Source organism: Lycorma delicatula, chromosome 3 (genome assembly GCF_047948215.1).
Source record: "Lycorma delicatula isolate Av1 chromosome 3, ASM4794821v1, whole genome shotgun sequence".
NCBI lineage: Eukaryota > Metazoa > Arthropoda > Insecta > Hemiptera > Fulgoridae > Lycorma > Lycorma delicatula.
Window position 1 is genome coordinate 48,964,462 of NC_134457.1, and position 13,929 is coordinate 48,978,390.

At 32.7% G+C, this 13,929-nt stretch overlaps 1 protein-coding gene across 1 annotated transcript in view; it reads right to left on the minus strand.

Annotated features, from left to right (window-relative positions):
• LOC142321125 (uncharacterized) overlaps positions 1-13,929 on the minus strand; it is a 37,187-nt gene that overhangs the window by 4,028 nt on the left and 19,230 nt on the right. The window contains exons 3-4 of the mRNA XM_075359117.1: positions 8,064-8,197; positions 2,644-2,796 (exon numbers count right to left, since the gene is read on the minus strand). Of these exons, the coding sequence (XP_075215232.1) occupies positions 2,644-2,796; positions 8,064-8,197 (287 nt within the window). The remainder of the gene's footprint in view (positions 1-2,643; positions 2,797-8,063; positions 8,198-13,929) is intronic.

A 13,929-nucleotide genomic window follows, 5' to 3' on the forward strand; every position in this document is an offset into this window, starting at 1 on the left:
ATGAATAAATTGCTTTTTGTTTTATCCTTCCAGGATCAATAGGTTTTTAGTTAAGATTTTTTCCATAAACCCTTACAATCACAAAAATAGGAGTGCCACTGTAACAAAAATGGCCGTAACATTCAGATATCAATAATTATTGTCCTATCAGCAAATGCAATGTTTCTGCCGAACTCTTAGTTTATTTTAGTTAGTATGGAAATTAGAACATGCATACAGTAATTTATACTTCTGAACAACTTGGTTTTTTTGAAAGTAAATTACACAAATGAACTTATGTGCATATATGGAAGATATTCTAGATGCGCTAAATGATTATTATTATCTTGAAGCAATTTATAATGAATTGTGTGGTGCATTTGATATAATTAAAATAAAATTACTTATTAGAATGCTTGCTTTGTGTATATTTAATAATGAATTATTGTCTTGTGTATATTTATTTTGTACAAGTTGAATTTCTTGTATTAAAATTGGTAATTTTACCTCTAAGTCTTTTATGTTAGATGTGGAGTGTGACAAGGCATGCATCTGGGATCTCCAATTTTCATAATATTTATAAATGACATTAGTTTAATAATCTGCTATTCCCATTTTTTTTTTTTTATTTGCAAATGATATGAAATTGTTTAAGCCTATTACAAATATAGTTGATATTCAATTACTTCAAACTGACTTAAGCTCTACACAAAATATAGCTACTGTTAAAGGCTTAGGTATATATTTTGATAGCAAGTTATCCTAATTAAATACATTGGTTATACTTATCAAAATCACTCAAAATAGTACATTTTATTATTTTAGAAATATTAACTCTTCCAAACTTTAAGGTTATATTTATTTATATTCAGTACTAAATTATGGCTCTGTTGTCTGGTGACCTTTTACTGATTTGCAATTAAAATTATTAGAAATACCTCATACAATCTTTCTTAAACGTGCTGTCTATAAAATCAGTGATTCTATGCACTTTGCTCATCATAACTTAATACATATTTCAAATTTGTTAAAAGTAGCAAGTATTGAATCACATCTGATGAGGATAGATTTAATATCTGCCAATAAAATTTTATTGGCTATCCTAATACTTTCATATACCAACTAGATTGGTTAGACGTATTTCAATATTTTTGTTTCAATGGATTCTCAAAGGAGATCACCTATTACTAGGCTACCTTTACTATGTAAAGTAATTTAAGGTGGTTAGACATTTATAATACTAGATTAAGTACTGTTAATACCTCATCAAAAGCTATTCTATCATATGAATGTTAATTTTGTTATCTATTTATCTTTTGTTTTTTTTTTAATATGATTTCGTATTAATGGATTTCATGCCTGTTTATTTTAATAAATAAAGAGGTAAATTGCTGTTAATCATCCAGCCATTTCTTTGGATAAAAATGGAAAGTTAGGTCTTAAAAAGAAAGACAATTGTAAAATTATAGTAAGTAGTTTGAAAGATTAGCCAGAAATTAAACAAGGTGAATGCTTGATTGCAACAGAATTTGAGAAAGAATCATGAAAACAGCCAAGAAAAAGTGAAGAACTTCCAAGAAGAGATATGGAAAACTGAAAAAACTTCACAAGACTAAAAAATGCATTAATTCATCCACTACACAAATAAAAAGATAAAACACAATAAATAACAACAAAAGGATTTCCCTCTTACATCTGATAAACATCCTTTCAAAAGCACTTCCAAATAGACGAAATTAATTGTAAACGCTAACTGGGAGAATACCAAGGATTCAGAAACAGAAGTGCAGAACAAATCTTGAACCTTAAAAAAATAAGGGAAAAATGACAAGGTATAAAAACTAAGTAATTCTCTTCATAGATTTCAAAAAGACTTACAACTCAATCGACAGAATTTCTTCTTCATTTAACAATCTTATTATGTGGTATAAATCCCGAAACAATTTTACATTATTAAACAGACTCTGACAAATACAAAATTAGAGGTGTCTCTAAAGAATTAGAAATTAAAACATTAGTAAGACAAGGGAATGAATTAACATAAAATTATTTATCTTTGTCCTAGGGAAAATAATAAGAGAATGGGAAGAAGATGAAACAAATTTGAACACACCACTAAATAAAACTGGGGAGGACCTGTTTGCATCAGATGCATCTTTAGTTTGAAATCAGTCAAATAAAAAAAAAGCAAGTAAAAACTTGAGAAAAATGCTACAACTACTAAAAATACAAAAAATGGATGCAAATTAAGAAGTAAAAAGATATTTACAAACACAATGAAACTGAAAATGTCAGATACATAAAAAAATGAAAAGCCAAATCTTTTTTGAGGCTCAGAAAAAAGATCAACAATATTTACACAAAAAACAATGCAAATCAATAAATTTCAGTGTTTCTAAATGAAATGAAGATATCTGAAGGAGATCGTGCAATATAGAACAATGTTCAGAAAACCACTACAAGATTTCAAAGAGAAGGAGAAAAATAAACAACAACATTTGGTCGGAAGAGAAGGCAAATGAATTTTGGTCAAAGTAAATGAATGAAGAATTGTTGGAAAATGAGTAAAGAAAACACAAAAAAAAGAGGAATGAATACAAAATATTGCTTCATGATCCTCAGACAGCCATATAATTGAAAAAAAAATAAAAAATAAAAACTTACATGCTCAAATGATATATTGGTTTCCGTCCTGTGATTTGGTAACAAAATGCATATCATGTCTCCTACATTATCCGGTTCATTCTCTAATTTAATATCTTTACTAAGAGGCAGAGCTTCATTGTTAAAAGAATTATTTACAGGCTCGTTCATTATCTGTAAAAAAAAAAAAAAACAAACAAAAATAAAAATAAATAATCTTAATAAAATAAAAAAACTATTTAAAAAAAAAGACTTTATGACACGTCTCTTGCAATTCCTTAATGATTATTCTTGGTTTAATGTTTTATGGTGGCCTGAATGAGGTTATATTTGATATTGATGCAAGCTTTCTTAATGAAAAGGATAAGAACAAAAGAACAGGCGAACATTGAAACACTGATTGCCATGTATCACTCACATTAAATTTGCCTGCGAGGCCATGTGACAGCCTTTGGCACACAAATTCTTCAAATCAGAGGCCAGGTGAACTACATATGGGTCACATGCATATCCTTACAAGAATGCCTAATGAATCTCATAGGACTTACAACAGAATTCTTTTTATATTGGAATGTGTAGTCATACCCTCAGATAGCTGTACAAACTTTAGTTTTCAAACTTTAGTTTTTATGATAGATCAATTGTCAGTAATAAGTAGCAAATTACAAGAACTGGTAAAACCTAAGAATGGTTATGCTAATGAAACTTGCTGAGGTAAATAAGGGCGATTCCAAATTGCACAGCAGTCTCTTGGGAAATGATTCCATAGCATAAGATAAGTAACCAAATTCGTGTAAACGTACATAAGAAAACTATTCATTAGCAAATTTTGGTTCGCGAAACCTTTAACCCTCCTTTCTGCTCCCTCTGTGAAATTAAACTGTACTAAAATTCTTAGGTGTAAATTGCAATCCCAGACCTCTTAACTTAGGTTTTAAAAAAAAGTATTCAAAACATGAAACGGTTTTGTTGAAAAATACACTTTTTTAGTTTGTAATACAATAACTTTAATACTTTACAAATAAAAAAGTCTAGTTAACTTTACAGACAATTTACTTCTAAATTAATATAAATAACGTCTATTAAAATTAAACACAAATTTTGAAACTTTAAAAAAACATAATGGAAAAAATCTGGATCAGAAATGTGATAAGATTTTAAACAGAACAATTCATCATCAATGTTTGAACAATTTAATGTAAATAATAACAAATAAAAAACATATCAAAAGAAAGAATTGAATAAAAAAAAGCTGATAACATAGTTGTAGGACTTTCACATCACACATGTTTCTTATGATACACAACTTAATTTAAAAATATAATTTTTTTTGTTTATTTAATTTAATAATTCTAATTACAATGCACCCACTTACTGCTTTACATCAGTGCTATTCTAGCACTCCTTGTGGTGACAGGGGGGTACTGCAGATCCAGTATAACCACTTAGCCACTAATTTAGAGCATTTTTTGGAGTAGGGAGCAATTTCGAAAAAGATTTTTTTAGATAATGTTAATTTTTAATTGTTAACAAATGTGCCTAAGAAAAGTAAGACCTTAATTAGGTGAAATTCCAAGATAATGAGGATGACCTTGCTCTACAGCCTCACCCCCTTGACCTTTTATGTTAAAAAATGAATGGCTCATTGCCCTCTGAACAGAAGTAATCTGAAAACGTTTGGTTAAATTTGGTCCAGTAATTCTGGAGATATGAAGTGTGAGACACCAAACACACACAAGTACTAAATGAGCAAGTAATACATTTAATAAAACAAAAATTACATACTTTTTGGTTTTTTTCTAAAAATGATCAAATATCAAAACTGTTCGTGTTAAATTTCCAAACATTTCATCACAGCAGTTGCTCAATGTGGCTGCCATTCTTATTTACCTCAGCAAGTTTCATTAGCATAACCGTTATTAGGTTTTACCAGTTACCCACTGAAAACCAAACTACAAGGTATTAATAAATAACATTGTAAGCTGAACCACCAGCCCACTCTTGTTAGGTGAAGTTTTCATATTTATAATCAATTCAAGTGATTTCAAAACTTTTTCCAATTGGTATGCCCCTTTTTTTTCAACATGCCCACAATCATAAAGGTAACCAAAAATATGGAAGAATACTAACTAAGCATTAATCAGATTATGTAGAATTCAAAAAAACAAACAAGGCAACCTTTTTAAAATATATAAATGTCAAAAGGCACAAGTTCATTGAAGTTCTATTTATCTGTCAGTGAAACAGATTCATAATATTGGTATGTAAATCTTTGTTTACCCATTTTTGTTCTATATCATGTCACAAATTTCAAATTATGTATATACACAGACTTTATAGTAAATTTTAGATTTAATAATACATTTTCAAATGTTAATTAAAGCCAGTTGACCAATCCCTTAAGTTTCCTAGCATCTCTAAGGTGATGGTATCACTAACTTTGGCCGTCATGGATTTATTCAATGTATAATCATTTCTAACAACAAATTACCTACAAAAATTAAATTTAAGAAAGAAGTGGAAGAATTAATATTCACGGACTATTAATATTTATGTACTTTGTTCATATGTTTTATATACGTTTCTTAAATAAACGACATGTTACTTAAATAAACGATTTTACAACACTCAAACTCAAATTTACATCACTGGTTAAAGCCCAAACTACAAATTCATTAATACAAAAAAAAACTCTCAAACTTAAACTTAAATTCTGTTAATTTATATTAGAATGGCATCAAATTACTTACTTTTTCAGATAAATAAAAGTGAACAACAAATAAATAACACTGATACAGATATATTCTTAACATTTTCACTAGTAATGGGAAGAATCGTGAACGAGTCGTTCCTTGGATTAGATTCTTAATACTGAACGAAATCGGTTTGCAGGAGAACAGATTCTTAAATCGGTTCTCCTGCACGGATTTTCATATTCTCCTGCACCGTAACCAGTTCTGACGTTCTAAGTTCTGGCGACAATAAGGTTGCCACATGCCAATTCCGTGCAACATTATCTGTGTCAATCGTGCAGAAGGCTGCATATGAATTAGTATGGTCTTCTGTCACATCGATATAACGGAGCAGCCGCTGAGGTGCTTCAGGTGTTTTGAGACAGGCCATACGGCAAGAAGTAGCTGCTGAAACAAAAGGACTGGAGCATGTTTTATCTGTGGAGGTGAGGGCCACAGGGTGGAGGACTCCAAGGAGACATCCAAATGTCTGTCCTGTGGCATTGAAGAACACTGTATAGGATCTACTGCATGCCCTAGAGGAACTGGAAGGGAGACTGCTAATGAGGACTGGCCAGATTAAAATACGGAAATGAGGATAATTCAAGTTAACTTGAATCATGTTGTATTGGCTCATGATCTACTGGCCAGATATGCCTTAGAGATGGCAGCAAACAAATATCATACTCATCTCAGGGCCATATGTCACTCACCCCCCACCAAAGTGGTATTGTCAGGAGACAGGCGTGTCGCCATCTAAACATGTGGGACTTCACCCATCCAGGATGTGCACCTGCAGGAGAGCTTCATCAGGGCAAGTCGGGGGGGATTTACCTCTTGTTATATATCACTGAATATCCCAACTGAGAGGTATGAGAGAAATTTGCAAGGGATCTTCCTGTAAATTGTCCTGCACTCCTCGCAGGTGATTTCAATGTGTGGTCCACAGATTAGGGCTTCACAGTCAAGGCAAGGTTATTAATGCAGACAGCTGTGGCGCTGGATCTTGTTTGTCTGAACAGACTCCATGATGGGACCAGGTGGGAATGAAGGGTTTGTCCCCAGCTATTGTGCGGACAAAAATGAGGTTACATTCCCTTGTTAGGTGACCTAACAAAATCACCTAATTTATTGGGTATAGTTCATCTAGCTTATTATGTCACCTAACTTATTTGGTTGGCTTATTTGGATGTAGGTCTAAATTTCTACCTTGCGTAAAACATAAATTTGATTGGTATGAGTGTAGCAATGATTTAACTTATAACTCGTTCATTTTTTGAGGCATTCACAGTCACAAACGGTGTTGTCAAATTTGGACTATGCGTGGGGTCTGTGCTTCCGGCAAAATTTGACTTGTATTTTACTGATGCAACGTCTGCCGAGGCATTTACATCAGTGGCATCCTGAACGAGACCTGGCTGACGACTGTGAGATGTAATCAGTTAGAGGGTTTAAAGACAACCTCCGGTAAGGCTCCTCAGGGCTCGGAACAGAGGAGGTGGTGTGGCAACTGATAATGTCACAAGGTGGATATCTTCCTGCTATGGGGTTGGGATGCCCTTAAAGAGATATACTGGCAGACAGATATCGCAAATGTAAGGATCTAGTTACATGGATTCGGAAAGCTAAAAAGAGATCCTGGAAGAAGCTAATTGCAATGTAGAAATTGATCCTTAGGACAGGCCTTACAACATATTGGAAAGGATAGCCATAAAGCCCAGAGCCCATGTCATTCAGGATGTCCAGAAGGTTTGCAATATACACAAGCTCTTTCCTCTCAGACAGGAGCTAGAGATTGATGATAGAAGTGATAGGGAAAGCCTGCCCCCTTCACTTTAAATGAGCTATTGGAGGCAGTGTCGTGCTTATCTTCGGCAAAGGTGCTGGGTCTTGACTGGCTGCTGAATTCGGTGGTCAAGGTGGTGTAGCAGTCTGGGCTGAGTTGAAGGTTGTTCTTGAGATGTATAACAGTTGCCTTATGGAAGGCATATTCCGAGATATTTGGAAGCACCAGGAACTGCCACTTGTGGTAAAACCAGGAAGGGATCCGGTACTGCTAGCAATGATAGATGCGCATGTTTCAAACAGAATATCTCAAGCAGTCAAGGAGGGGTGGCAAACTTTTTTCTAATCAGTATGGATTACGCAGGGGAAGTCCGTACTCGATGCTGTGGCAGCAAGGCAAGGTGTGAGGCAGCTGGGAGAGCTGAAAGAGGTGGTCAGCGAGGAATTTCTGTCCTTGTTACTACAGATGTGGGAAATGCATTTAGCTGCATTTTTCACATTACCATAATTCAGGCCTTAGAGGATTATGGAGTGCCTTCAAATCTGTGAAGAATAATTCGATTCTACCTAATGGGGCACAGGCTTGAGTGTAGGGAACATGAAGAAATTGAGCACCTCGGCATATGGATAGACACTACGCTAAGATTTGGAATGCAAGCCATAGAGTGGCTAAAAAATCTGAGAGGACTGCAAGACAGACTGCTAGCCTCCTCCCAAACAGTGGCAGACCGACCCTGCATCAGAGAAGGTTACTTATGGGAGTGACGTACACTACACTGCTTTATGGGACTGAGCTATGGGCTGGAGTAATTAGAGGGCTAAATCTGGAAAATTGGTGTTTCACTATATGAAAAATCTAACATCCTTACGTTTTACATTTTAATGATTTACATTTTTACTTCTATCAAAATCTAACATCCTTACCGCTTCATTTTCAACTTTTACATTTTCTGATTTAACTAAGTTTGTATCTTCAATTGCTAAAGGATCTTTTGGAATATCACTATTAATATCAAGTGGTTCCTCTTTCAGTATTATTAAATCTTTCTGCTGTAACACTAAACAAAAAATGAATGTTACAAAGTAAAGCATGTTTATGATATTTTGTTATGAACAATTATTATAATTAAAATTAAAAATAAATTATTTAATTTAATTAAAATAAAAATAAATAATTACGAATAATTATTCATAATTTTTATTATGAAGAGAAAACTATCTCTAATTCACTTACCAGATACATTAACAGTACATCCATAGTTCAATTATTATTATTAAGTGACTTTAATGTGCCAGGCTTCATCCAAATTTAGCTCTTCACCTTACAGATTCTTCAACAAAATGTAATCATTTACAATCAAATAAATTGATAAACTGCGGCGGTAATTCACTTCATGAATTTTTCCAATTTTACAGACAGCATTCTTATTTCTTATGATAATATTTTAGAGATAATCTAACCTAAAATTTTGAATTCTACTTATATGTGATAAATATATATCAGATTATAAAAATATTAATTTTGTAAGAGTCAACATTTACTAAATGAGAGTTTGACTCTAAACAAAAATTTATTATTATTATTATTATTATTATTTATTATTATTATTCATTTTTTATATATCACCATATATAAGTCTGAAGCTTGTGCGTGGAACATAGAAATTGATTATGTAGCGTATGAAAAAATACCATGCTGACTGGGATTTATATTGATCATGATATAGAAATTTTTGCTGAGGAATTGCAACCATATATTAATATGTTAAAAAATATGTACCAAAAGTACTTATAAAAAAAATTAATTTTCTCTAGTGAAAATACTAAAATAAATAATAGTAAACATAAAAAAATAAGTGATTTTCTAGTGAACTTATTATCAGAATTATTAACAACCTTCAAAAATAATGTAGATCTACTTATTATGAATTATTTAAGAACAAATTGTACGTAATACTCTTAGTCGTAAAGATTTATTATTAAGTTATATTGTTAAACTTGAGGAATCTTTATATACTGATCCCAAAGATTTTTTAAATTTGCTAATAAAAATGACACAGTAGAACTTACCAATCTCTTACTAGTTTTGAAAATAAGTATGCTGATATTGTAGAAGTTTTTGCTAAAAAATTTGGAAGTATCTACACTGATTTTTCCTAGACTGAAATTAGATTTAACAATAATGATCGCTTCACTTTTAACTAAGCTCTTCAATCGTTATTTAAATACTGGTGTTTTTCCTAGTTGTGACATTCAGATATCAATAATTATTGTCCTATCAGCAAATGTAATTTTTTCGCTAAACTCTTGGATAAGTTAGTTTGTAAGAAAAAATTAGACCTTGAATACAGTAACTTATAGTTCTGAACAACATGGTTTTTTTGGAAAGTAAATTAGACAAATGAACTTAGATGCATATTTGGAAGATATTGTTGATGTGCTAAATTACAGTTATTATCTTGATGCAATTTATAAAGATTTTCGTTGTGCGTTTGATGTAGTTATTAACATAAAATTACTTATTAGAAAACGTGCTCCGTGTGGATTTAATAAATTCTCTTGGATACATTAATTTCACTCAAACAGAATTCTGTGTGTTAAAAATGATAATTTTATCTCTAAGCCTATTTATGTTAGATCTGGAGTAAGACAAGGCATGCATTTTGGTTCAACAATTTTCCTACTACTTATAAATGACAGTTTAATAAGTTATTTGCATTTTTTTTTTTATTTGCCAATGATATGAAATTGTTTATCCCTATTACAAATGTAGTTTATATTCAGTTACTTCAAAGAGTTGAGCTCTGTGCATAGAGATAAAAGCAGGAGCTACTATTGGGAATAATAGTGATGTTATTAGACATGCCTAACTAGCATGGATTTGCCGAGCTGAACTATGGATTGAACAGAATGACAGCCACACTGAGGTACTGCTTTGAAGAAATATTTGCAAATTTATCAAGTAACAAGAGTTTTGATGTTTAATGATTTTTAGAAAAAACCAAAAAGTATGTGGTTGTTATTTTTTGAAATATATTTTTTATTCTTTTTTCTGTTATTGATAAGTTTTCTTCTTTTTTTATAATTTTCATTATTTGTCAAACACTGCTGAAAATTGTTCAGTTTAAAATCACATCACTTTTCCAATCCAGACTGTGCATTTTTTTTTTTTAATTAAAGTTGAACTTTTCAGATTTGTGTTTAAATTTAAAAGACATTATTTACATAAATTTCTCACAAGTAAATTCTCTGCAAAGTTAACAAGAAATTTTTCTTTGTTTATTGGTAAATTAACAAAGTTATTTTGTTCCAAATCTAAAAAAAAAGTATATTTTCTAATAAAAATGTTTCTTTTTTACCACACTCTTATTAAAGACTAAGTGAAAGAGAGGTCTGGGAATACTTTAATTCAGTTTCTTAGATCAAACACCAAAAGGAAGCAGGAAGCACCATAAACTTTACTCCTCAATTATACACAGAACTGTTTGTATATTTTAATTTCACAAAGGGAGCAGAAAGCAGAGCTAAATGTTTTGCGCCTCGCAAAAGATCACTTGTTCACTTGTGAGATTTGCCTCAAATCTCACAAGTGAACAGTTTTCTGACCTATGTTTTTATGAACATTTTTTCATACGTTTGGCAATAGAATAATCTCCCAAGAGACTGCCATGCAATTTATATATTGAATGATAATTTATTTTTAAATGATTCTAGTGATAATGCTGATTTTAGGAACTATTTTGATGAAAATCCTGAATACAGATCAAAATTTGACAAACCAGCTGTAAATGACAGAACAAAAAATCAAAGGTTTATAGAGGGTGGGCCAAGCAAAGGTTATGATGGAACTATGAATTTGTCTGATTCTGTTAGTAATTCAGCTGATATAAATAATAGCAGCAATACTCCGATTTCTTGAATTCCTGATGAAACAGAGTATTTTGAAATATGCACCATTGGACCTACAACGGTCCAATGTTTTCAACAATGCACTACACAATGGTAACAGCGAAAGAGAATGAATCTAATCTTAACTGCAGTTAATAACTTAGATATAAGGTAATATTTTATGGGGACCTTCTGGTGAAAACCAGTTATTTTTCCCAATGCCTTTCCACTGTTAGTTAATGATGAAATAACAGCAAAGGTACAGATACCAACCTCCAAGAAGCCTTTTGCCTTTCATCAATGATACAATTTACAATTTATTGGTGAATGAAACAAATTTTTGCGCAGAACAAAAGATTCAATCCAATCAATATAAATAAATTGAAAATTTTTTTGGGATAATTTTGTGGATGTGTCTTGGTAAAATGCATATAGCAAGTATGTTGTATTCTAACCAGGTTAGTAAACTAATGTCCCACAACAGATTTGAGATTCTTCTGAGAATGTTTCATAGTTCAAATAATGAAAATGCACCAAAGATGACAGATTGTACAATGTTCGACAACTCATCGACTTGCTTCTCCCAAACATCCAAAATGCAATGAATCCCCAGCAAAAAATATGAATCAATCAAAAATAACTGCTTTCACAGTACGGCTTGTTTTTTGTTACTGGAAACAAAAGACATCAGTATGAGGTGAAACTGTTCAAATTATGCCTTATCTATGGCTACACATGGAATCGCATGATAAATGCTGGAAAAGAAGCAGTTTCAGGCAAAGGGGTTGCAGAAAATTACGTGTATGAGCTTCCTGGAACATTAATTGATGCTGGTAGAACATTTTATTCTGACAATTTGTACACAAATGTTCACATCTACTTGATTGTTATACATATGTTGGTACCTTAAGGTTTAATGAAAATGGAAATCCAAAACAAATAACAAAGAAACCAAACTGAAAAAAGTGAGGTAGTTAGCCGAATGTTCAAGAACAAAAAAAATATATTCTTGAAATGGAAAGATAACAGGGACAACACATCCCTGTTATGATTTCAACAATACAAAGATGAAACAGTAACAAAACAGAAGACAGGATTCATTTTCTACACATGTCTGACCATGATGTGAAAATTAAAGTCAGTCAAGTTCGATCTACAAAAGACTGCATCAGTTTGTTAACTACAGCCGTCCAATCACCTCTTGCTTGAAGAGCCTGTTTTATATAATTAATAGTCAGAAGTAATAATAAGAGCAGTGAAGTCAGGTTGATTACTGGCGTCTTTACCAGCGGAGTCTGCATGCTCACTACCCAAAATCCCCACTTGGCTAGGGGTCCAGCAGAAACTCATTTGTGTGTTGCAATGGTTCAACTCAGCGATTGGATTGTAGATTTTGTTGATGATAGGATGGTTGGAATAAAAGTTGTCTAAGGCTTCGAGAGCACAAGTCACTGCAAATAAGTATATTTCAATATTTAGGGTTAATGATATTCAGAGCCTTATTTATAGCATATAGTTCAGTGTTAAACACACTCGTAATATCAGGTAGACCAAACATATGTTCTATCACTGACAACAAAAGTGCAACCAATGGTATCATTCTGTTTCAATCCATCAATGTATACGACTGCATCTGGGTTTATCTTGGAGAGAATGTAGTGAAACATTTGCTGGAAGATAATAATGTTGATTCTTTAATGTAAATCGTAAGGTCAAACATAAAATTTATAAGGTTGATTCTCCACCTATTCTCCATATGAGCACGGATATAATGAAAAAATAAAAGGGGGTCAACATTTATAAGGTGCAATAGCCATCTGGTACAAGCAGCTACAGGTGCGGTATAAACACCTACAGGTGCAGTACAACGTGGATGGTCCTCATACTTTCCTAAATTTGGATTCCCAAGGACTGAGTCAAAAGACAAGTGATACAGGCAAAATGACTCTTCTTAGATACAGGCAAAATGTGATGCTAAAAACTGGTTCCATCTATTCTATTGATTGAAATGAGCCATCAAAGTGATGGCTCATTGCAATCAAGTTAGCTTACGATAAAGACTTGATCTAAATGCACCTGTGGCAAGCCGAAGGAAAGCACGATGTATAGCATCCAGCAGTTTAGGCACAGTACGACATGCTGAAGAGTAGGCGACACAACCACATATCACAAATGACCAAAATGTTGCATACATGACCAATCGCCTCCCCAATTGGTGTTGCTAAGAACTTGCAGCATATCTAAAAGTTTGGAACATTTTGTTTTTAATTCTTTGATGTATTGACCCACATAAGGCGACTATCAAAAAATAAACCTAAAAGCTTGAAATCAGGAGTGATAGCAATTTGCTCTTTGTTGAAAAATTTTGTGGAATAGAAGGGTCCTGCAGCCGAGAAAAGACTACACATTTTGTTTTCTCAGATGAGAAGGTGAAGCCGGTAACCCAGAACCAAGCTTCAAGGCGAGATATAGCATTCTGTAGTAGTCTCTCTGCTGTGGCTGTTGAACATGACATAATGTATACAGCAAAATCATCAACAAATAACTAACATGAAGCAGGTGGCACTTAAAACACTTCCTTGAGGTACTGCATTCTCTAAGATGATGCTACCCGATACACAATCTTCAACATGAACACAGAAAGTTTGTTCATTTAAGAAAGCGTCGATAAAAGCAACCATGTTGCGCTTTACTCCCCATTCTTTTAGGGGATTAAGAATATGACATCACCAGGGGTTGAACCCCTTCCTGATATCAAAGAAGATAGCAACAAGGCGCTGGCATAGTAGGAAAGCATTTTGAATAGCTGTTTCTAATGACATTAAATGGTCAATGGAAGATCGTCCTTGTCGGAAACCACACTGGTCTGAAGATAAAAGGTTATATCTCTCTAAGTACCATG